This window comes from Etheostoma cragini, chromosome 6 (assembly GCF_013103735.1).
Source record: "Etheostoma cragini isolate CJK2018 chromosome 6, CSU_Ecrag_1.0, whole genome shotgun sequence".
Classification (NCBI taxonomy): Eukaryota; Metazoa; Chordata; class Actinopteri; order Perciformes; family Percidae; genus Etheostoma; species Etheostoma cragini.
The window spans coordinates 1883231-1909792 of NC_048412.1; the positions used below are offsets into that span (position 1 = coordinate 1883231).

The window sequence follows — 26562 nt, forward strand, 5'->3', positions numbered from 1 at the left end:
CAGGGCAGCTAAAGTGTCAGGAGACGGGCAGATTACATCTTTAATAGATGCAGTGAGAGCCACATTTTTCAGTAAAGGACCGCTTTTCAACTATATTAAAAGACAGGAAAAGCCACGGGAAAAATAATTGAGAAAATGTTATCGTTGTCTTTTCATGCGGTCTGCTGACAAATAAACTGAAATGGAGACAGGATCATTGGCGAGGTGAGATATTTTATTACATGCCATTTTCTAGTCGCATCCTGATGTCTCTCAGACACACACACACACACACAAATGTGACCTAAAGACTTTATTACATGGCTACGATAAGAAGGTACCTACCAAGCTTACATTAGCATCAGCAGAAAAGGTGGAGGGTAAAACTAAATAATGAAGAGGAAATTCATATATTTTAGCTGCTGTATCTGTAGTTATTATTTGATAAAGGCACACCACCTTCCCTAAAATACATAAAATAACTGATAACTAGTGACACGCAATCACTATTTACTATACCTGCATCAAATAATGTATTTTAAACATGAGAAACGTATTTCAGTCATATTTAAAATACACATATTTACTGAGTCCGGCACGATTACCATGCTACTGCAAACCAGCTGAACCAGTCAATCAAAGCAATCAAAGTACCAAGAACAAGAACGGACTATCGAAATAAACTAAACATGGTGCCTTGGTAAACAGCTCAAGTACAAATGATGTTCTGCCAAAGTTGATAATTGGCACTCTTAGTTTCTTCATCACATGAAGAGATCCCACTGATTTTTCTCACTCACACATACACACACACAACTACGCACACACACACAAATCAGTGGAACTCAAGGTGAGGCAATTTGGACCCATGTTGTGGCTTGAACATCTCCAATTCTTTGGCAACTTTAACTTCACATTTTCATTTGGGAAGTTTTTTTTTTACTTTTTGTATCATTGGTTTGCCAAGTAAAATATAATCCCACTAAGAAAACAAAAATCCATTAAGTATGAGTGATCCCAGACCTGAAACGTCTCTACAGGAGCACATAAAGTTATGAAGAACACTCCCTCCCTCTCACTCATACAAACAAAATGTTGAGCAGCAATGAAATAAAACTTAAAGTAACGCTGCGGAGACACGCATCCATTTGCTTCAAACCCATCCCACACCGGGCTGGAGTCTGACGTGCATCTCAACACGGACTGATATACCGGAGGATATTTCTGGGAAGCTGCAGCAGGTACGCAGCCAACAATACAGAGGGACAGCTGCAGGGGGTGTTCTCACTTGCGGCTGCGCTGCTAAACATCAGTGCTTGTTCCAGGTTGGGGCTGCCATTGGACCTCTGGAAGACCTCTCCACCACAATCAGCTCATCGGGGTTGTCGCGTGCTTTATAATGGAACAGAAGGTCTTGGATTGCCCGCTCTTCAATCTACAAGGACAGAAAAAGACAAGAAAAGGAGATAGAGCCGGGGATATTGTGGTCAGAAAAACCCACACTTTATTTGAGGGTAAAAGAAAACGCTGACACTGACAGCTTAATGATGATGGGATTACGTAATGGCAAGCAAAAAGCCAGAGGGGGAATAAGTGTTTGTGAAGGTGTTGACAGAAAGTGTAGGGCTGTCTAAAGACAAAACTGGAAGACACCTCACTTCTAACCAGCACTGTAAAGAATGTGGCGTTTAATAGATACATGCCTGCCAGATGGGGATAGAAAGGAGATGCAATCTGTGGCAATGCAACCATGAAACATTTCTCAAGTCTTATTTTTGCTTTGTCTGGCTTTTTGTCTCGGATTGCGGATTTTATGAAGATAAAAACAAAACAGTGAGAAGCACAGAGCAAGTTCATTATAATTCTTCTTCTTTTCTGTTTCCACTTTGAAAGAGAGGGAAAACCCATAGCACAGGGAGAGCTGGGTATCTTTACGGAGGAGAGTGAAAGGTTTCCTCTTCATTATTTCAAAGAGAACTCGCTCAAATAGATGCATGCCTGCCAGATGGGGATGGAAAGGAGAGGCAATCTGCAGCAATGCAACTATGAAACACCACCGTGATGTTTTCCACTTGGATGGTGCACACACAAGCTATAACTTCAGTCACACCAGGAGTGTGTACAGCATTTGTGGGTGAGTGAGCAAACACTTAGGCACACAAACAAGACTTGTTACCTGGATGAGCGCCAGCGGCTTCTCGCGGCTGCGTATTAGTGCAGCTTCCTGCTCCTTCTCCTCCTCCACGATGGAGGCAAAGGTGACATGAGAGGAGAGGGGAGGGCTGCCTGCGGCTCCTAGCACCCAGGGCCTGAGGGGAGAGACGGAGACACACACATAGAGAGAGACAGAGAGAGGATGGGAATTAGTGCCAGTTGCTGTGATAGTGAAAGCGACAAGAGTCTAAGTGCATGAACAAAAAGTTGAGTTGACTACTACTGACAAGCTCCTGTGAGTGAACGGCCACCTGTCTTACTCTGCTATGACTGCGTGACGGGACTGAAGTTCAAATCCATCTCGATCAGACAGTCGTGCTACTTCAGAATCACAGTCCTGAGACAGCGCTCTTGATCTTTGTATGAGCACAGACGCAATCAGGATTTTTCTCCTTGTCCTCAGCGATGCATTCAACAAAGTGGATCATATCATTTGGTTGAGCAGACTGGGAAATGGCAGGACCAGTCTAAACTGGTTTCAAATCATTGCTTGAGACCAGAAACATTTAGCCTCTATTGGACACTTCAGGTCTAAAGAACACAAGACCTCACATTGGGGTTCCACAGGGTCTGAATCTTGGTCCTATTCGATTTAATTTCTCTACAAGCTTACAGTCATACATAGGGCATATTATTTACAAAAAAAACATTTCCTATTATAATTATGCTGACAATTCTAGGATTTACACCTATCGTTTGCTTCCAATGACTTCCATCATGTTGAGAAATGGATTATGTCCATTGACAAATACACTTTGAGACTGGTCGGAGTGAACCAAAACTATAAATATACAGTAATCTTCACAAAATGAACAGTATGGTAAATGACTGTACAAGCCCAGAATCTGTTAACCTTGCTTCGAACACTTCTTTAATCCTGTCATTAGACCTGTATGGCTTGTCACGGTCCTCAGCACCCAAATCCCCTCTGCTCGGAGTGTTGGCGTAGAGCCATACATTTCTCGTAGGTTAGCTGGCATTGTTGGCTGTGGATTTGCCATCGTAACATCCAGCGTTGTAGCGTTGACATCATTGCTAGCGGTGGAAATGGTGGAGCAGAAACTAGCAATTGGTGGGTTGCTGGCGTGCCTTTATATAATCTGTGTCTTTTTGTTCTGTAAATGCGATTCCACCGCTCTGATCCCCATTGTCCCTTCATAAACATTTCCAAGCACCAACCTTAACCAAGAATACTAGTTTTCAAGCCATTTGTAGCTGCACTTGCATTTCCCCATGTTTCTAGGTGGCTATCAACCATTGCTGTATTCATTGTATGAGGCAAAATTAGGAATCCCGCATCTTACATTTTCTGCTGCCTTCTAATGTTGTGTTTACTGTTTTTTGTGTCTTTATTTAATTTTTACATCAGCATCGTTGCTAAATTTGCATTCAAGTTCAGTTTTCTACAAGATTCCTGGACATCAATTCAACATGGCATGTAAAAAAAAATATGACAATGGGTTTGAGTTAATCGTTTGACAGCACTAGTTTTTGGGAAAGTTTGTGTGTTCAAGCGCGCATGTTAATCTGGCCAAGAAAGACCTCTGGAAATTAATAGAAAACATAAGGGGGGGAAAAAAAGAAGACAAGATCATAAAAGGCATCTCTATTAATTCTGACGTGGGATATGGAAATATACGAGGTTGCTGCCGCCGCTTCCTGAGCCTTGAACTTGTCCCTCTCTCTGCTCATTCAAATACCAAAAGGAACCTGAAACCTGCTCCCTGTTCTGTATGATTGATTGTGACATGATGGCTACCCTTATCAATGCTGATTAACATCACCAGCTTCACTAAAATGACTCCCATACACAGCTGTTTAATATCTCAAAGTCTGATCTAAAGATTACACGAGCTTCATGCTGCAAAGAAACAGCAAAGGAAATATGATATCAGATAAAAGAGACACTTGCAAAAAGCTAGAAAGACGAAGACAGAGATGGTCTAACACTTCCACAGTTGAATGTATTACTATCTCTCACACGCAGTCCTACATCAGAGATACATGCAATAAAATATAATGTGCGTGTAATTGTTTTTAATTCAACTAGAAATGCATATTTACAGAATGTACACTTACTGAAGTGTAAGTGTGTGTGTGTGTTGTTTGTCCAGCTGTCATGGGATGTTGTAAAAGGTCAGAGTGACTCAGTGTCAACCCAGACAAACCGGCTGTACCGGGTCTGGTTCACCTTACTCAGGTCAGAGTGTCACTCTAACTAGAGGAGATCCTGTCAGTCAGCACTTACATTCAACAAGTTGTCCAGTAAGACTCACAAGTACAGTATTTAACTAGAACGGCAAGCAGTTATGACCGGGGTCCAAGCCTCATCGCGCCAGTCATCCCGACGCAAGTTGACTTTGGCAAACCGGCGGAGCATGCGAAAGCGGAACCCAAAGCGTAACGTGGGGAGGCAAACATCAGAAATATTGAGTTGTGAGCTATGAGGTCTAAAGTACATTGCCATTGCAAATATCCCATTAAAAGGTGCTCGAAGCAATGCCTTGCATTTTTTTAGGCTACAACATTTTTTGTCACATAGAGCAAACATCTCACTGTCTGCCAGCTACCTGAATACACTGTAAAAAAAACCAAAAAAAAACGCAATCCTTGTAGACAGCCACCAACCCGCACCACAAAACCACTATTAAGAATAAAAAGATTTGGGGGGGGGGGGGGGGGTTAGTGAATGGAAGTGAGGGGAAGGAGACAAGGTGAAAAGGAGGTAAGGGCGAGCTGGGAGTTGTAGGGCCAAACGCGTTGTGTGGTGGAGGTGGGTCATTTGTTGCGCCTTAGGTCCTTGCGGAGTTTTGGACCAGTCCTGAAATTGGCACACCACTACCATGTACGGTTTAGGCTGTAGCGTGAATTTTACGCAGAGAAGAATAATTATGTAGGAGGAGGAAAAACAACAGGGTTCCACGGCCCTGCTGTATGAACCGCGTAGCATTGGTACTGCCGTTCCCAGCCCCTCAGGCTTGGACCCCCTAATTATATATATATTAACTAATTAATCAATGATAATATTATATTGCTCTGCCGTCTATGGAGAATCAGTCAGGAGATGAACAATCAGCGCTACTTTCCTGTTCACTTCTTAATCTCAAAGCCATTGTGTTTGTGTCAGATCAATTTTCAACTTCCAAGTGACCCAAAGATATGAAAAAAAGCAGCTTTTTTTATTTGCTTCTTTCAGATGACAGATGAGAATATAATTAGAACGGATATAACTCAAGTATTTTAAATGAAGGCTTAGATTAGGTATTGCAATAAGGTTAGTTAGTATTGAGGTAGAGGGAATGACTCTTAATGTGGTATTCTGTATCTTATATATATTGTATGTGTGGGCTGCTGATTAACAAAAAACAAAAAAAACGGCTGTTTTATGAAGACACACCAACAGTGACACCAAGTGGAAAACAGCAGTACAGAACAGAAAAAGTCAACCTAGTTTTGGCATGGACCGCTTCTTCTTTTGTGTGTTTGTACTCTAGTGCGTGTTTTTGTGTAGAAGCTCACCCAGCGGGTCGCTCTGGCTCGCTGCTTTCGGCACATTTGAACGTGACCCTCCTGGTTGCAGGAGTAGCGGTAGCAGGCAACACCTGGGCTGCTAGGTCCCTTTGGGCTCCGGTTTGTCCCACTTTAATCAAGCAGTTCTCCTCCTCTTCCAGCAGCGCTCGAAAGGAGCATGAGGAGGGTGGGGACTGGACCCCTGTTGCCCTGCAGATTGAAACAAATGAGCATGTATAACATATAAATGCATGGTAAAAGTAAAAAGATGGTTGCACTTTTGTTGCTGTTGTCAGTAATTCCTTCTGTTTTCCTTTTGAATTTGTCAAGCACCATATACCTTAAAAAATAATGTACTCTTAATGCAAGAAGAGCATCTTCATCTGAATATACTCTCCAGATTTCAAATCTACAATGTTAAGCAGGTGAGTGGCCAGGAAGGATTCACTGTCAACAAAAACCATTATTTCGTAGCCAGAACCTACTTTTGTTTTCCGGCAGAGGGGATCATGTTTTCTAACTCACTAGAGTGGATGTGCAGATTTTTCTACCCACAATGACAGCGTCAGGACAAGCAATGACTGCTTGCATGCTTTGGTATATGCAAAACTTATACTTTTTGATGTATGGACTGAAGAATCCTGGTGGAGATCTGATCACTTCTGGAGGTGCTGCTGCAGATCAGATGAAATTGATCGCAGTGTGCGCTCGGTGTTTACATTGTACATGTGTTTTCCATTTGTGTGAAATGTCAAATAATGTGGACAGATTAAGGCTTCAAATAACTTCTAAATAAAAAAAAAACACACTGGCTTCTTTTTGGCACATTCTCTGTTTAGCATCTATCTGCTTTCAACTTTTAGAACAGCCCTGTGTTCTCTCATGGTGATTCTTAAGTTTGTTTGGTGATCATGTTAGCAAACAGTTGCCTATTTACAAAGACCAACATTAGCATTCATTTGGAGTTGTGTTTATGTCCGCCTGATGAACATAAGTTCAATATTGGCTTTCCCTTTAGCGGTTTGGTTTCCACAAATTCGTGAGGGAAATATCTGTTTCTTTAGCTGCTAAATGCTAATCCACTAGGTCCACCTGCTAGTTGGTTACTTTGTCTGTCATTTGAGGGTGGGCAAATAGTGTACAGTGGGTTTATCAGAAAACAGCTGTCCGCTGTGCCAAAAACAACACTGGTGAGAGCTGTGAGAGGGGAAAAAACAGTTAAGTTATGGGCTGTAAAGCGGGAACAGTTAGCTGAAAGATGCTAAAACCCTCTGTAGAGCTGAGGGGAACTGCAGTCAGGAGATAATTCACTGTGGGTTTGCCAGTCCAAGCGACCAACTCCACAAACACAAAGTCATTTCATCCGTTACTACTGATTGTAGCCGCAAACACACGCTGTCACACCGGTGACAGGCTATAAACCCATCAACAGGAAGCAGGAAGTTATTTGTTGACAGTTGTCAGTAGTGGACAGGAAAAGTCTTCATATGTGTGCTCACTCACCAGGCCTTCCCACTGCTTTTGGATTGGATGACTGTGGGGGTTGTTTTGAATGCAGTGGACTCCACAAAGGCCTCTTTGTTGGCCATGGCCAACATCTTCCTCTGCTTCTGGGACAGTTTAATGGGAACAGGGGAGTGCTTACTGCTGGTGCTGACACTGCGGGCAGGAGGAAAAATATGTACCGTTAGCTGAAGTGAATAACAGTCAAGAAATAATCTTCGCTCGTGCGGCAGTACCACTTTCCTTCAGACGGGGAAAAAATGAAGCATCACATTTTATAGAAAAACAGTTCAACTGTACTTTTGTATTGCAATTAGTCATTAACTGATCGCCATCACAGCCTCCATCAACTAGTCACTGTTAATTATTGTTTGTTAATAATGTCCTCATTAAGAATATATACAGCAGACGTCTCATACCTCCCAGGGCTTTTAGGAGTTGCTCCGAGGGTCTGTAGAGAGTTGGCCTCCATATCCATGATGGTTCTCAGATCCAAGACTGGGGTTGGACGAGCAGCACTGCAGACAGTAATAACAGTCACACATACTACCTGGGGGTCGCAGTCGCTGAGTTGGATCAAGTTGGGCGTGTGGACTGGTAGCTGGAGAGGTGCCAGTTTGCCTCCTGGGCAATGCCCTCACCTGCTCTGGGCGCCATCCTCTGAGGCAGCCCCCTAACTCTGACATCTCTCCATTCATAAATACATTTGTATTGTTTCAGCTGAGGCGTGGGTGTATTTTGGGTATATTTGTGTGTGTGAATATATATATATATATATATAAAAAACAAGAGTAAAAAGATTAAATTCCCCCTTGTGGGATTCATAAAGTACGCATTACAACACATAGCTCAAATATCAATACTTAGTGCATTTAAAAACTTTAATCCCTACTTATAGAGCCTTGCATGGTCAAGCTCCCGCTTACATCCAGGATCTATTAGAAGCACACACTTCTGGTCGCTCTCTAAGGTCTCCAGACCAAGACCTTTTAACTGTGCCCAGAACAGGTTTTAAAACCAGAGGTGATCGAGCTTTTTCTGTGGTGGTTCCAAGGCTCTGGAACTCTCTCGCTTTAGCCTTGAGAGCCTTGGATTCTTTGGAAACTTTTAAAAAACACCTCAAGACACATCTTTTTAGGCAAGCTTTTAACTAGCAATATGGCAATATTTTCAAAAGAAACAATATCCTCTTCCTGAATGTTCTAGCTACAGTATTTTTAAGAGGATATAAAAACCACCAAAATTGTAAGAATAAAAGAAAAAGTTTAAAAATATAGCATTAAATGGCAACATTTAGGTTAAATTGTACATGGTCCCTAACAAATAAAATGAATAAATAAAAATAAATAAATAAATAAATCTTACCAGGGTAGGACCTTGGGGATGATTTGTGGGGCTGAGTTGGGGTCAGTTGGGAGATCTTTCAAGGAGGTCGGGGTACCAGGTGGGGTCTTAAGCCTCTGACTGAAAGCCTTCTCATCCTGCAGATGATGAACAACAATATAATTGTTTCTACTTCTCCATGTAATGAAGCCACATTAGTTTTATTAACCAAACATGGTCATACAATGGCTAATGGATAACTACAAAAGTGTAAACACAAGTTTAAGTGTTAGTATTCTTTCATACTGCACCCACAGTAAGCGGCAACATGACAAGCATCACCTGTTATATTAAGTGTGCAACAAAATAACTTGTTATTTGTTGTATATGTTGTTGTGTTGTATATTGTGGTGGTGGTCATTAACCTCGGCTCTGTCGTGAAAGACAGGTGACTGCATGTCTCGGGGACTGCCCACTCCCATGTAGCTGCCCTCTGAGTCGGATGTGAGCAGTTCTTGTAGGGACTCTGTTGAATTAGCCCTGCCTGACTTTACCAGGCACGGGGAGACCACTGTGAGGAGAGAGAGTGTTTTTACCAAACAACAACCAGCTGATGCTTTAAAAGAAGTTGGTGTGGTGAAAAAACCTTGTGGTTTGTTATGACTTAGAAGTGGTAAAAGTTTAATGAAAAAGATACATCTATTTCAAACAATATATCCATCATGTGTGTTTAAGTGTACCTGCTGCAGGGGGGCTGTGAATGATATCAGAGAGAGTGTAGCCTCCTGAGCTGTCGGAGCGTCGCCTTGGTTTCTTTTTAGCCTTCATCTTGGCCTTCTTTAACAGGATTTCCCTGGGTGGGGGAAGATAATGTGGTAAAATAATAATCCGATATCAATTTGGGGCTCCACATTTACTATAAGATCTTTAAGGGGGATTGCAAGGACTTGCAGATAGCCTAGTTTGCCCGTGCTTCCCTTTACTTTTACTTTGTTTGTGTACCTGCAGGAGTGATCCAGTTCCGTTTCTGGCTTGGGGCAAAACAATGAGTCCAAATCCACATCCTCATACACACTGAGGTCTGGGGCGCCAGGATATGGAGTGATAACCCTCTTCTGCATGGCCGGGATCTGAATAAAAACAAACAACAAAAAACGAATTATTATTATAACCTGAACCTGTACACATTTACATTAAGGTATGAGAACCAAGACTGACTATGCAATCAGTTCAATCACCTGTACGAACGGAAGAAAAAACAAAAATAAAACCCGTCACCTCCCAAAACCGTCCCTACAACCTATTAAATTGATTATGGGCGGATGACTCACCATCCTCCTGTAGGCTGCAGAAAGCTCCACAAGCACTCCATCACTAAGAATATCCAGCGCCCTGAGGACACAAAACAAAGGGACAGAGTTACGTATGGATGAGAAAATAGTTTAGCGCACTCATGCTACATACAGTATATCCAAATGTCCAACTTTACTGAATACATACTACTAAGATAATACAGCATGGACCAATGTACACTTTTGAGGTTATAAAGAACAGTTTTAAATCAGATTCATTGTAGCACTGTTGAAATTGTTATAAAAAAATAAATGCCGAAAAACTCTTAACTAATTAATAATTGAGCTTTCTAAGCCCATTTAGGGTTATTTTTTGTGATTCTCACTTTGACTCCAGCAGGGCGGCCATGTTGAGCCCAATGAACTGGAGACAGGAGACTTTAAGCTGCTCTGCGTTGTAGATGGTGGCAAACTCCAGCAGCTCCGCACCATTCTTCAGAGTCACTGGAAAGAGCAAAGCAGCTTCATTCACAATTCACAAGAGATCATTTCAAAGACGCAATTGCATCTAGTCATATTTTCCATTACTTTCAATGTGAAATTGAAAAAACATAGGCACTATGACTCTAGAGTGGGAATTTGCTCCAAAACTAATCGGTGTCACTTCCTCACTTCTCCCTCGCTCTATCACCCACTCACACACACATGCCGGCTCGACGCACACACCAGCTCAAAAGTATAGACATCAGGCCGCTTACATTATTTGCACTACAAAGAGTTTATATATTTATGGATGTGTGTTATTTGTTTTCGCTATAGTGCTTAACAAGCATTATTTAATTTTGCCCAGTTGGGTTAGGGTAACCCTCAGAATGCATGAATGTAGTTTTTGTATCTAACCTTGAAATCCATAAAGTTGTAGATTTCATATGACATACAGTACTTGCCGCATTATTTCAAGATAAAAAAGCAGGAAATGGACAAGGGCAGAGTAAATTAAGGGTGGAGGAAAAGACAAATTTAGCATAGCGTACAGTTCTCGGTGATGACAACCTCGCACATCTCCTTCAGTCTGGTGATGAGCAGCTGGTCAGCCACAACCAATACGTTGCAAACAAACTCTACATTCAAAGACTCTGTTGAGCAAAGAAAGACAACAATCAGTGCCTTTTTAATGTTAATAATAATCACCAAAGCAACAAATACACGTTTTTAATTTGATCTGTCTGTCAACATCCAATTTGAGAAGCTACCTCTGATGGTGGGACACTCGTCTGTGTAGATGTACTCCAGGATGGCCTGTAGAACCTCTGAGCTGGTAGGCATCTCCAGTGCAGTGCAGGATGTGGCCTGAGGGGGCCCAAGACGACACCAGTATCAGTTCCAGTATGGTTATGTTCATGAAAAGTGCATTGCAAGGACTACATACCACAGATATACTGGTTCATAAATAAGGCATTGTAAAATAAAAACATGGCATACCTCGATCCAGGGGTTTCCAAGCATACTATTGAAGTATTCTGCAGACAAGATGAAGACAAAAGTAAAAAACATTTCAACTCACTTTCTGTAACTCCGAAACATCTTTCAGCAGACCCTTTATAAGTTATTTCAATAGACAGGAGGCCATTATTCAAAAAGGACCAACCTTTTTTTTTTTTTACTACGGATTTTAACCCATATGTTGTCCTCCCGAGGAAAAAACTGACAAATTTGACATTTTTGACCGTTTTTCGGACATTTAAGATTTCACTAACACCATCTTAATAGTGATACACTACTTTTTTGGAATTCATGGTCAATAACCCTCATTTATATAGAATTATACCTAATATTTGAGTTAAAAAAGCAGAATTATGAATTATTTTGACTAATAGCTAAGATCAGAGAAACGTACAGATGAATTCGTCAGGAATGAAAGTTATCAATTGTATTTGCAAAGAGCGTTGTATCGAATCCAATCCATTTTTTGTGGTAATTTAGTTAAAAAGAAACTCATATTTCTGATAGACATTTTTTAAAGTGGTCAAATTTGACCCAAGGACAACAGGAGAGTTAAGACTCTAAACAATGAGGCACATTTGCTTTATGACATACAGTTTTGTGATGTATGATGAATTACATTCTCTTTTTAGTATGAATGTATGAACACGTGTATTCGGTTCTTTGAGGGGCGGACCTTACCTAGTCTTGCACAGAGAACACATTTGTGACATGGAAACTTTTTCCCATCTTCAGATTTCAAAGTAACATCACAAAGATAGGAGCTGTACAGAAACATAAAGACAGATATTTCAAAAAATGTAATCTCTTATATAATATTGTATATATACTATATATATATATATATATATATATATATAAAAAAATGTATTTAACTACCATTTTTTCTGGTTGAACTTGGGTTTGTTGCCAGTTTTCTTGTTTATAACACTGATCTTTCCATTTTCATATTTGACTCCGTCCAGTCTGTCAAGATTTTAAAAAAGCATGATTAACAAGAAATGACACCACATCTGATTTTGCCTCAGGGTTTTAGAGCACACTCGGTCTCTCACCGTGCAGACAGGCTTCCCAGACCCAGCTTTTTTGCAACACCTTGTAAGGTTTTCACAGGGTTGGCCCCTCCATCGTTGGCCCCAGCCTTGTCACCTTTGCCTCCTTTTCCCTTCTTGCCAGGCTTGGCACACTTGCTCTTGGCCTTGTCACCATCTCCTTTGGTTGCAGGGGGAAGGGAGCGGTACACCTCGAGAGCTGAACGGCCTCTCAGGCCCAAGTCCTGCAGGCTGCTGATAAGCCTCTCCTGCTCAGAGTCCTGGCAATGGCAACAGAGACAGTGGAACATGGAATTCATGCAATAACCACAGCTGAGTCAAAGGCTCAGCTCCTTCCGGCTAAAGCTACGGTTTTATATAGACTCAAGCAATAGCAGGGTTTTCCCTGGGTTTTTAGAGTGCATAGGTGCAAATGACATCATATGCTGATTTGCATTTCAATTATGTCATTGTGCAATTAGGTGCATAAAGCTTAGTGGTCAGTTGCAGCAAGGGAGAAAACACCAAAGCAAAGCTTGGAGGTCACTAAAAGAAGAAGAACTGGTCCACCTGAAAGGTCAGCCCACCTTAAGTTAGTCTGTGCTAAAGTTGTCGCTTGCTCTGTGGCTAACCTCATTCACTTTAACCAGCAGGTAGCAAGCAAGACACAGACACTTGGTTTAGATCTTGAGGAGTTGTAATATGTTTCACCAACAGATAAACTGTACATAGACTGCACTGTTACGTTCACTAGCTTTAACCTTAATGCTAACTTCCAAATCAAGACGAACACACACTCGCTGAGACCAAAATCATGACAACCCTAATATTAAAGGCAATGCAGCTTTATTTGTATAGCAAATTTCAGCAACAATGCAATTCAAAGTGCTTTTAAATTGCACCCGTGAGTCTAGTATATCCAGATTCTGTTTGCCAGAGCTGAAGTGAATAACACATTTCTCATCCTTACCTGGTTTTGTCCAGTCAAGGCCCCTGAGACTCTCGGCCGGGCCCCGTGCACCAGCAGCTCACAGGAGTCAGTGTAGATGAAGTGCAGAGCGTATTCCAGCATGTCGGGTGGGACCTTCTCCAAAATGATTAAATCGCATCCCACAGCATCTTCGCTCTTCCTCACTTCTCCATCAAGCTCCTCATCAACCTCACTATTCTCGGACATAAACTGCTTCCGGAAGAACTCAGACCTCATGGACAAGATGTACTTGTGGGCCGGGAAGGTGCGATTACCAGCCTGAAGGGTCACATCATGGATGCTGTCCGTTTCGTTCGCCTCATTCAGAAGGCTCCGGAAGTGTTGGGAAAAGGAGGATGGAACAATGCTGGGAATCTCATATAAGCTGGATTAAAGACACAGGGTGGACACTACTCAACAAATATCACTCAAATAATCAAAAATCACCATTTGGAACATAAACACAAAGAGGATAACCTATGACAACAGAGTGATAGTTGGACAAGAGGCAATACAGCTTTAAAAAGGCTGGCAGGTGCCTATTTGAACAGAAACCATAAATGTAAATAGAGCATACAACTTTCCAATAACAAGATTACAATGTCTCTCAGACCTTATGCAAAAAAACTGTCAAGCAAACAATAGTGTAATAAAAGAAGGAGCAAGGAACTTTGAACAATGGCTCCTACCAGCAAGAAGAGATTTAAAATTAAAAACAATTAGACCCAACCAGATAAGCTTTATGGTCCACTATTTTGTGTAATGCCCAACCAGCGAACATAAATTTCAATGAGTCGCTGGAGAGATGGTCATTTTAATGTCAATCTTGCTTCTTAACTCTTACTAATGCTGATAAACTGTAAGATAATAATATGTATGCTTAATGGTCTATGTAGTAGAGCTATATATCAATGTTGTATCGATATCGCGATATGAGACTAGATATCGTTTTAGATTTTGGATATATCATAATATTGTAATATGGTGTTGACTTTTCCTGGTTTTACAGGCTGCATTACAGTAAAGTGATGTCATTTTCTAAACTTACCAAACTGTTCTAGCTGTTCTATTATTTAACTTTACCCACTCTGGTGATTATTCATCAAAAATCTAATTGTTTAAATAACATTTTGTTAAAGCACCAATAGTCAACCATAAAATGTTGTCGCAATATTGACATCAAGTTATTTGGTCAAGAATATTGTGATATTTGATTTTCTCTATATCGCCCAGACCTGTAGTTTCTCTAAATCCTCTTTACCCATTTACTATTTAAACTTTAATGTTTTACCAACACAGAGTATACTTAGCCCCAAGGATACCAAACCCGGTCATACTTAGTCAAAGCACTAGTTATATCCATCTTAATAAAGTTTTTTTTTTTTTACCTTATTGTGTATAATAAATCCATGTTTACAAGGTGTTAAGACCTTGCCCACAATAATCCCATGATTTACGCAGAAAGATTATTATTATTAATAAATATTTAATGAACATAGATTTAACCTCCTCTATCCACTGGTTCTGATAACCTCAAAGGTGAAGTTTAGGTTTGCATCACCTTATGATAATTTCATTGATTTACTACCTCCAGTTCAATTGTCACGCATGATTTTAACACCCTGTTTACACAAGATGCATTAAAGCTTCTTGTTGGAGTTATCTCACATCTGCCTGACAGAACAGATATGCTTACATATTTATCACTACAGCCGTCTACACTGGCAGCAAACAGCTTGAACTTCACTCACACTTTACACGCTCAACTGGTCCCAAACTGGGTTTTGTAGGCTTTAAGTTGATTTTCTACAGACTTTAGAAGATAAGTCCACTAGAGAGCAAAGCATTTTCAAGGCTCCAAGGGACATATTCTACCTCGTTTTGGGGTCCGACTGAAGCACTCCAAAATTTCGGCCTTTAGAGTCCATGGTGATGCTGACAGCTCTGTGGACATACGGGAGTTTCTCCAGGCGGATTCGCTCATACACCGTCCCCGCATCCGAATGGCCACAAACCTCCACACTGCACTCTTTGGTAAGAATAAACAGATTTCAAATCACTTCTTAAAATCACATTTTTAGAAAGACTTGCTTTAATGATTTTCTTCAAAGCTGTGTATCTTCTCTATCTGTATCCTTCTACACTTTTGTTTTAACTCTGATAAACTTCCAAATGTGTATCTTTAGGTCACTCATTCTATTTATCAGAAGAAATTGATGAATTTCTAAGTGCTATACAAATTGAAGGTTTAGTCCAATGAAAACTATTTAAATAAAACAGACAATTGCAAAACATTGGCAAACTTTATGATTCTATATACCATGTTCCTAAATTTCTTACCTTTCTTCTCCCCATACTTTTTATATTCTCCGGCCCACACGCCACTGAAGCCCTCCCCCTCCTGAGTCACAAACATCATGCCGTTCTTGCTGAGAGCTATGTCCGACATGAAAACCTGACGCCCATACGCCCACCTGCACTGTCTCACTGAGCTTCCAGAGGACCGCCAGCAGAACACCTGACAGAGAGAGAAATTGAAGGGGGAAGATTTAAGGTAAGTTACACAGACAAGTCTTAGTCCCCATTTTTATCTATAGGAACCCAAACACGCTAGCTTGCTTTGGTATTGTATAACTGTCTATGATACATTAAAGGTTAGATAACAAGAGGGGCAAAAAAAATAACAATAACATTCAGCTTTAATTTCTAAATGTTAGCGCAGTGACAGATGGGAAATTCAACTACTTTAAATAATTGATTTAGGCCAAATAAGTAATGAGTAAGAAGCATTTCCTCTTTCTTACTTTCTGAATGCACTTACCCTTCCAGCTTCATCTAATGCCAGGATGGACACCTTTTCCCCTCCCCCCTCGTTCAGGAGCTGTGGAACCACACGGTGGTCCAGATTACCACCGCTGACCAGAACCTTCCTAATGTTCAGCTGCCTGAAAGAGACCAATCAAAAGGAATGATTAAAAAAAAAAAAACATGAAAACTAACAGAACAGTCTCACATTCAAAGCAAATGTGTAATACACTTAATCATTTAATTTGTTTATCTTTGGCTCAAGATCTACGTTTCTTGGTGGAAGATGCTCTTGAAAACCTGCATTCAAGTAAGTCCAGTGTTTTATTGCTCTTTAACTGACAGGCACGCACTTAGTCCACTTTCCAACACAGACACTCTCAGCACTACAATTTCCAAATGAAACAAACAATAACCTAACAGTTTCCAGTTTAGTGGGTGATTTTTGATCAGCTGCCATTTAAATTAGGTCTGACTAGAATACTGGAGGTGATGCAGAACAAACAGCGCCTCTGGTGGTTTGAGATGGTTGCACATATAAATCAGATCTATAAGCATTGACAAATATAGAGAGTACAACTTTCATTCTTTACAGTGTTAGCATCTTTGCATTTGTCAGACAGGCTATTTTCAAATTTTGGTATAATAAGTTTGTTCCTTGTATTGCTTTGACTACATTTGGAAAAAAACTGATATAGAAAAAAATACTAAATTGAGTTAATGCTGATTTTGTGTGCTGTTTTGGTTACAAGTCTTTTAATCTAATGGAATGAAGCTTCCATTTCCTTTAAAGACTTGTAACAGAATTTTCTTGTTTTTGCAGTTTAGTAGGGCTAACCATTATGTCCTACTTACCTTGAAGCCATTTTCTTACACTGGTAGTCAGCCAACAGGTAGACGTCCCCCTTCTCAGTCACAACCACTGTTGCTCCATCACTAGCTGCTGCCATAGCTATGGTGACATCCTTGTGGTATAGGGCTGATACCTGCCGGGGCGCTGTCACACACTTCTCTCCATTAGGATCAAGCAAGTAACCTGGAGATCAAGACATAAAGTACAAAATATACATCAAATTAACATCTCAAGTTGCCCATATACAGTGTGTGTTCAATATGGGTTTTTACTCAAAACAAAAATAAAAAGTCACATGATAGCCTTGTGTGTCATCCACCTCTGACATGTTGGAGGGTCTTTCCTCCTCAACAAACCTCCAACAGCAGTAGACAAACATTTGCACTGTTCTATTCCAACAAGATCATGCTTGCACACTAAAAAAAATATTACACTTCATCATTCTGACACCTAAGTTTGCCACAGGGAATGGATGAGATCTTTATCTGCTCAACATTAAGGATCTTAAGCAGTGCCATTTGCACTCATAACACTGGCTTTGCTTAGTATTCAATGTTGAAGCTTACCCAGCTGGCCTCCATTGAGTCCCATTGTGTAGACAGCCTCCCTGGTCCACAGCACTGTGTGGAACCTTCCTGCTGCAACTCCAATCACTGTCCTGCCTTTCAGCATCTTGGAGAACACCTACACAGAAAGCATACCAAAGGGACATTGAAACTATAGAATACAGAATTTAAGTGTTTAAAGACATCAAATATCATTATTAATGTATTGGTTGTGTAAATTACTCAATCCCGCTCAAAAGAAAACTAACATACTATGAAACAGAGCAGATTAAAGAAGTCAAAACACATTGTCATTTCATTACCCAAAATGACCAATTCTCATTTGACCGACAAACAATGCTTGTTGCATGCACCTCAAAATGTAATTTGCCCTCTTCCATTCTCAACCCTGCAACTCCTTACCTGTTTAGGGACATGGGCTGAGGCAGGAGGAGGAGCCAGACCTAGCTGGTGGAAGGTGTTGAGGCCAAAAGTGTACACATAACCTTCTTCTGTCAGCACAACTGTGTGGTCTTTAGCTGCCGCCACTTGGGAGCAGTGGTGGGACATCAGACCCTCCACCATCCGGGGAACCTTCACAGAGGAGTGAGATAGAGAACATAATGAGAGAGATTAATGGGGGAAAAAAACACAGTGTACAAAACATTCAGCCCAGAAGAAGATCCTAAGCTCAACGTTCAGCATTCATGGGTATCTATTTGAGTTTAACAAGTATAAGCTATTGAAGATTGAGAGAGAACTTGTGACAGTATCCCATGCCTGGATCTTTAGCACCAGGGCAAATCCCCGTGTAGTTATTTAAAACTATTTGCCAGTGATTCTGTCACTCAAATGGCACTGTGACAGGAGAAGTCCCGCTGTTTTCTGCTGTGAGAGCTAATGTGAAAGGACAAGTCTGGTGATTACATTACATAGCATGTCATTCAGCTGACGTTTTTATCCAAAGCGACTTCCAGTTAAGTAAGGGTTTTTTATGTTTATCCGAGGTGTAGTCGGAAGAGATGTGTTTTAAGCCGGCAGCGGGAGATGCGTAGACCTTCGGCTATCCTGATGTCAATAGGGAGCTCATTCCACTATTTAGGAGCCAGGACAAAAAAACAAACAGGATTTTGTTGAGTGATTAGTTGTCCCTCGCTGTGAGGGGGCAGAGAGCAGGTCGGCTGATGCATAGAGTGAGCGGGTTGGGGTATAGAGTTCGACCATGTTCTGGATGTATGCTGGGGCTGATCCGTTCGTGGCCCTGTATGCAAGTACTACTGTCTTGAAGCGGATGCGGGCAGCAACTGGTAACCATTGAAGAGAGCGGAGGAGCGGTGTAGCGTGAGTGAAGTTGGGGTAGTTGAAGACAAGTAGAGCTGCAGGGGCTGGTTGGCACATGCAGGCAGGCCAATCAGGAGGGAGTTGCAGTAGTCTAGACGTGAGATGACTAGAGCCTAAACCAAAACCTGAGCCACCTCCGGCGCCATCTGATGTCGTGCAGCATCTATCTAGACGCGCTGCTTTAAAACAGTCTAGTGCAAGTGTCAAACTTGAGGCCTGCGGGCCAAATCCGGGGCGCAATATTGTTAAAGGCTGATTATATGTCCAACCAAAGCAGAGACATCCCTGGCCTACAAATGCTAACCCACAGACTAAAGAAAAAAATCAGTTTGTCACAGATCCTTGCAAAAATACCACAATAGTCATTTTTAGTTCCAATGAAAATGAGAATAATGATACACAAATGATCCTTCCCTTCCATGTCGTGAAACATATCGCAATCGTAATATGTGTCAAAATAACTGCAATTAGACATTTCCTTCATATCGTGCAGCCTTAAATCTAATGCAATCCAGTACAACAGCTGTGCCACATACTCCACCTTTACGAAGCATATAATAGAGACAGAGAGCATTGCGTCATACTCTGAAAGCCACGCCCACCAGGGGGGTGGCACACAACTCTCCATTAACTCGCGTGAAGGTTCCTCCTCGTCAATTTCGTATGCTACCAAACAGAAAATTGCCTAAAAGCTTATGTGTTGTGATATTCACTACCAACAGGCTAAATAACCCATGGCTACGCTTTTAAAAGCTGCTGACCCTAAAATTAAGCTTTTAGAAAGACAAAAGTGGAATCAGCAGAGAGAATGGGAAGACTGTGGGATCCTGACACTAATCTAACCATTTGTCCGACATTAGGTTTCCAGCAAGCATTTCGTTGCCAAATGGATTGTTGGTAGTGATTATCACCACAACACAGCCTTAAGGCATTCATTTGTTGTTTGCTAGCAGACAAAATTGCCTAGGAGGAACTTTTACACAATACAAGTCAATGGAGTTCTGAGAGTTTTTCACTTAGGTGGGGGCGGGACTTAAATGTACTCTGGCACATCTTCATAATAATGCCATATAACAAGTCTCACCAGATATGTCTGTTCATCTCCATGGCCAAGTCGTCCGCCCAGGCCATGCCCACAGGTGAAGACCTGGCCTTTCTGAGACAGGAACACAGAGTGGAACTTACACAAGACCACCTAAAAGGGACAAGAAGAGATTAAACATGGACATAATTGCAATGTTTCTGTTTTTGATTTTTATTAGTATTTTAAAATACTGAACATTCTATTCTAAGGGAAAAAAACAGTCTGGAGTTTGTGCTAATTAAGGCTCTTGTCATTATAATTTGGACCTCAGTGGCTTCTTTTTCCATGTACCTCGGCCAAGCCCTCCTGTAGTAATAGTAAAACACTATGCCAATAAAGGCCAGGGCACAAGTGGAAAAGCAAACATCATTACTAATACATTGCTACCCTCAAGCTTTCAATAGAGCCCAGGGATGTTTCCCAAAGTATCACATTGATGTGGACATTTACACGTGCATACACATCAGTGTAGTTCATTTAATTAAAAACATGTCATTGTGGAATTAATATTTAACCTACGGCACCTGCTAGATTAGGCTAGGAAGACAATGACTAAATGCAGTGCCACTGGGTCATTGCGTGGTCATGAAATCAGATCCGATCTGTCCCCCACTAGGCTACATGAAATGTCTCTGTATGACAAGTACGGCAAACACAGGGTTTCTTCTGTGTCCACCAATAACACAGGTAATCATTTCTTCACAAATACACACCGCACATACAAATACTAGGTCTTAAGAACTGATTACAATGACACCATGTCTAACACAGTCATTACTTATTCTACTATAACTTAGCATCTGGCGTGTACTAACATCACTGGGGGCAGTTGCACTGGTGCCAGTTGCGTATTAAGCACATTAAGAGTATCCACATGGCAAATGCATGAAATTGTAGCCAGCCTGGCACCACGCATAGGCCGGCCGACACACAAACCATGCCCTCAGTTTGACTCAGTCCCACAACATTACTGATACACCTGATAACATAACCATGGCTGTATAACCACTAGCTTTATTTATTTATTTATGAAACACAAAGCTATCAAGCAAAACCAATATTTCTACTTCTGTGGTCTGCAAAAGTATGAGCCAGTTTGAGCCATGCTTAGAGGGAAAAGCTTTTAACAAATGTTGCTTTACCCTGAAGAGAAGGTTGTGTTATACAGGCCTCTGGGGAGGGAGTGTTTTGCTGGTTTACCCAGGTGATGTGCCTTATCTGGAGTACCCATGTGCATTGGCTTTTCTTAATGCAAAACATGTTGGCATAGAGTCGAAGCATACAGTACAGCCGGGCTGGGCGAAAATCTAAAAATCTAATATCTTATGTTTTTGACCAAATGCATCAATGTTGATACTGCAGCAATATTGTAGGGTTGACTATTAGTGCTTTAACAAAATATTAACATAATGAGAGTTTTGATAAATAATTACCAATAATGTGGATACAATGACTACGACGGGAAAGGAAATTAAACCCTAAGTCTGTTAAGTTCAGAAAATGAGATTACTTTACTGTAATGAAGCCTTTAAAACTGTGAAAAGACAACACTTGGGACATATCATCAGCTTCATATATCAATGTTGATATAATATCGATATATTGTCCAGCCCTACAGTACAGTCAGGGGCATTACTGGTGTGATGCATGCAAGACGGGTTTTCAAGGAAGGGAAGCCCTATGCTGTAGGAAAACACATTCTTACTCGTAGGAGAACAGCAGTGTGTCATAAGCCTACCTGCTTGATGTAAACCCCCGTCCTGGCAAACACATCCACAAGCTCAGGGTGCTGTCGGCTCTCCTGATTACCATGCCCAAGACTGAAATTAGTATTGTTTCCCCATGTGTATACTTCAGTTGGGTCTGTAATGAGGAAGGAAAAAAACATTACAAGGGCAGTCACAGCAATGCTTTCACCTGAAGCTTGATTTAACCACTGGTCTTTTCTGCCGTTAAAAAAAAGAGAAGGCTTTACAAACCCTGTGTGTGTGTGTGTGTGTGTGTTACATAGCCCCTTTCTCAACAACAAGGTGATTCACATAAGACATAAAAGCAATAAAAGAAACAAGGCAACATAAAAAGACATAGGCATTAAAAGTGTAAAATAGAATATAAGATGAAAATAAGCTAAAATAGACTAAAAACAGATCAAACTAAATTATATCCTGTTCTTCTTCAGAAGGTGTAATCCTTTTCTATATAATGTGAAAATCACAAATCATTATGGCTAGAAAGACATGGGATGTAGCACAGGGAAAGTTAAATCCCATGCATGTACAAGTGTGAAATGCACTATTAAACAGAATGAGTCATCAACATGCTAATAAGCCCGGTGACTCCCGACAAAAACAAAAGAGTCAATAGTTTTGCCACCAATGTTATACTGATGTAATGTGGCGTATGATGACCCTGATGAAGGCCACAAGCCCAAACATGTTGGTCTCACAATTAAGTTGTTCCTTATATTACAAGTGTTGCTGGAGATTCACACGTTTTCCATTCTTCATGCAACTTAGGTGAAGTTGTGACCAATATCCCAATGGGTTCCTTTTAAAAAAAAAAAACTATAACACAGGTGTATATAGACAGGTTAAAGGGGGACAACATGCAGCAAAGGGCAGCGGGTACAAATTGAACCCCAGCCACTGATGTAAGGACTCATTCTTCAGTATATGGGGCTCCTCGCCATTATTTTCTTACCTGTGTTTTTGAACACAACATGTGATGGTCTGTCCTTCATTGTAAGGTCCAGGACAGAGAGACCCTCCTTATCATGAGTGGAAAGAAGTCCTCCATGCTGAAACAAAGTCAAGAAACAAAAGATATTCAAAGTCAAGTCAACATCTTTGAAATAAGCAAAAACTAATCTTAATTTTTCCTGTTATAGCACGTTACTTTCCAAGTTGTTGCATTATTTGACCACTTCATTGGGAACACCCTGAACAACTCAACAGCACATTCCTAGGTGATCTGTGTTATATACCTTGACCAGCGAAATAAGACAGTGGATCTGTCCGTAGAAAGCGCTGCGATGCAGGGCGGTCCAGCTGGACTCCTTATCCTTCACCATCAGGTCAGCACTCTTACTCTCCAGGAGCCACTCCAGCAGAGTCTTCTTCCCCAGTGAGGATGCCAGGTGCAGGGCTGTGCGACCAAAGGCATCTCGCAAGGTGGCCGCATTGTGGCAGTGGGAGGTCAAGAATGCCCGCAGCTGCCCCTCCGAGCCGCCCGTTAGTGCCGCTACCACCTCGTCTGCATGCTGCTGTGAGCGGCATTTGGGGGTGCAATCCAGCAGTGGCAAACTCATCCTGAACTCCTCCAAACCCTCAGAATACCCCCCCCCTCCCTTTTCTATAACAAAGTCCCTCTGACGTCACACAACCCACAATTGTAAACAACAACACTAAAAAAGGAATATAATGTGAAGCAGCAATTCTATAACACTGTCACTACAGTTGTGTACAACAACGGAGATGCTCTCCAAGAAGAAAAAGAACATGAAGAAATAATGTGTCAACAAAAGATTGAAGATGGTTTGGAGTGCTAGAATTGTGCTTGTGTTGAGGTTCCACTGCACCCTAGCGACCCCAGAGCCTTTTGGCGACTGGTTTCAGTCCACCATTTCAACCAGGAGTTGAACACAAACTAAGGTGCTTGCAGCATACGATGGCATCGCAAATCCAATAAATACAAAACCTCTTGTGCGTTTTATACAAAATTGTACATTTCAATGTTTGCAAAAATAGTTTGTTTCCTCTAAATACTCTTGATAATTTACAAAAGGCAAATTTTCAACAACCCTCCTTCTTATCCAGCAGTCCAACCATCACACTTGAGGGGAAAGGACGCCTTTCCCCCCAAAATTCTCACTCTCCTTTTCAAAACGCCATAATTGTAGAAGGCACCTGAGGAACACAGATTGAAAAATAATCAATCAATCAATCAATCAATCAATCGATCAATCTATGCAGGAGTTAGAGGAGATATAAAACTGTAAGTGTAAAAGTCAGAGCAAGATTGACCTAAATACCAACTACAAAGCACAAATCCACTGAGCTGGTTAGCCTGACATGTATTTGATAACGCTGTGCAAATAAGATTACGGCAAATTTAAACTTTGCATATGGGTAAGCTTGTGAAGAACGTGCACTTGCGTTAATTGGGGGGTGTTTTTAATGTTGACTCAACAGCAAGCAGGATTGTGTAACAGGCTAAGTTAGTTAGCCGTATACAATTAACCTGTTAATTTTGGGACACCCCATTTAACCCCCTCGGACATTCTGCGTCATAGCAGTGCGGTGTTAAAGCCATTGTAAAGCTATTTATTTTAATACAATAAGAAACTGACTACTTCCTAGCCGTAGCAGGCTGTGCTAACAGCTAACTAACGTTACTTCATCCAGGTATTAGCTCATAGTGCCGAAGCTGGATAACGTTAACCGTCGAGCCACTTCATACTTTTCTATTTTTTACATTCTGACAGCTAACCAGACACCTGTCGTGGGGGGGAAAAGCAACTTTAAAGATATAGCTAGCTACGTTTGTCAAGTGTCATTAGCTAGGTAGCGTTAGCTGATTTTACCTTGGCAGCTATCTTTAGCGAGCTCACCGAAAGCTAGCGTTAGCCAATTGTTTTGTTAAGAAATTGACTTCGTATAATTTCTTACCTTTCGCTAGATAAAGAAACAGTAGGACATGGAGAAAGTTGTATCAACGAGGTATATCCAATGTGTCATTGCTACTAATGCTAAGGTTGTCAACTGGTGCAAATATTGACAGGACTGGACGCCTGAAACCCTGCAGTTAGGGGGAAAAAAAACCTTTGCTAACGTCGAGACCTGTCATTGGTCAGGGCGTGTACATCTCATTATTCTATTGGTTGATTTTGGGGCATGCTGTTACTGTATCAATGATGTCATAGGAATTATTTAATACTATTTTCTAGGGTTTACATCATGTACATGATTATAAAATTGAAATATATTAACAAAGAACATGATAAATTAACTTAGAAGTTAAAATTCTGATGCGAAATGGTAAACAATCTTAAATGGTACAACAAGACAACTTGTTCTAGGATGACAAAATGGGTTGTTTCTTTAATAGAAAATAAAAATAATTTAATGTTCCACAAAAATCTACCTTTTTGAGCTTGCCACACCAACAGCAGTGTGGGCATGAGTGTCACTTTCAGCCTTGATCCGGGTCATACAGAATTACTCAGATGATTGTCACATTGACCTACGCTAAGAACAGGAAGGGGTCAAAGGAGGATAGAACTGAGGTTACACTGGGATCTATACCGGGGTTTCCAGATATGGCATTATCATGAATGCATGAGACCAACCACAGTTTGGCTTCTTAGCACTATAATCCTCCAAAATCCAGCAGACAACCACAGGGTCACCACCTAAATCATTTGTGCTTGGAAACCACGCAATACTTTTTCCATCATCATTTGGTTGCGGAAGTTAGTAAAGCTACAGCTGCCAAAAAGCAATTTTGATAATGATAATGATAATGTATCCTTTATTAGTCCCAGGAGGGGAAATAACAATTTACACGCTGTTGTTATTCCACACATTCCACACAGGCCTACATACATGCACTAAATGGAGAGATGTGGTGAATAATGAAATGCATAATGCATTAAGAAAAAAACTAGAATTTGCATTTCTTTCACATGATCCAGGAGTTCCTAAACCTTTTTTAGTGTGTCAGTAACACTGGCACATCCCTAGACCTTAAATCTGTCTTTTTTAAGCCAGTCATCTTCATCCAACTTATTACAAGTCATCTTTCCATTCTGCTCTGCTGCTGCTTTTATTTTGAGTTTTATGTGGTTCTGTGTTATGTCTGCATACAAGTTAACATATCTTGACAATGGGTTTTATTTGTCCTGCCTTTATTGGGTATGGTATCCTGGTGATCCTAAAGAGGATTTGCGGCTCTTCTAAATGGATATTAATAAATGATGGGTTCACCATATGCCATTATCAGTGGATCTAATTATGAATGGGTTTCCTTTAGGCTACTTGTTAGATACGATCCGACCTTGTGATAGGCCGAAAAGGTCAAACTGGTTTTCCCTCAGGAATTACAAACTTGTTCATTCCCCTTGATGTGGAGTCCTTTGCATCAACATCACAATTGTATTCCCAACTTGTATACATTATTTGTGCTTATATTCTATCTGATTTCAAGTGTAATGTATCCTGTTATTTTTTTGTGCTCATTAAAAATCTATCCATCTTAATTATAAAAAAAGAAAGAAAATTCCATCTGAATATATGTTTGGTAATGGTTTAGTAGCCTATGGAATGCAACAAGCATCACTTTTGTGTGTAAATGTCTAAACAGAAGATTGTAAATCCATTGGTAGAGACTCATCCTAGGGTAACTTTTTTAATTTTTGCAAATTTTACAAACACGTTATACAATGTTTAAACAAATCAGCATCATACATAAAAATGACCTTCATTTGCATCCAGGGAACATTACAAACTTACTTAGACTTCTCTTCATTAATGCTTTTGGGATGACTCCTGCAAGGAAATTGAAATTTCCAGCAAGATAAAGAAAAAATACAGTATAGATAGAAAAGAAGAT

General features: G+C 40.8%; 1 protein-coding gene across 1 annotated transcript; it reads right to left on the minus strand.

The window, feature by feature from the left end:
- Positions 1-193: 193 nt before the first annotated feature.
- Positions 194-24809, minus strand: ibtk (inhibitor of Bruton agammaglobulinemia tyrosine kinase). The gene is made up of 29 exons (XM_034873933.1): positions 24621-24809; positions 22937-23858; positions 22654-22750; positions 21692-21816; positions 19954-20064; positions 17952-18122; positions 17550-17667; positions 16986-17166; positions 16147-16270; positions 15666-15843; positions 15201-15354; positions 13326-13710; positions 12380-12636; positions 12204-12290; positions 12006-12088; positions 11304-11341; positions 11075-11171; positions 10856-10957; positions 10208-10325; positions 9861-9921; positions 9532-9659; positions 9270-9382; positions 8955-9100; positions 8572-8687; positions 7626-7724; positions 7207-7362; positions 5713-5913; positions 2156-2288; positions 194-1414 (listed from the first exon to the last, which is right to left on the minus strand). Exons 2-29 carry the CDS (start codon positions 23258-23260, stop codon positions 1289-1291), a joined length of 4029 nt encoding a protein of 1342 aa, XP_034729824.1. The 5' UTR covers positions 23261-23858; positions 24621-24809; the 3' UTR covers positions 194-1288.
- Positions 24810-26562: the final 1753 nt, after the last annotated feature.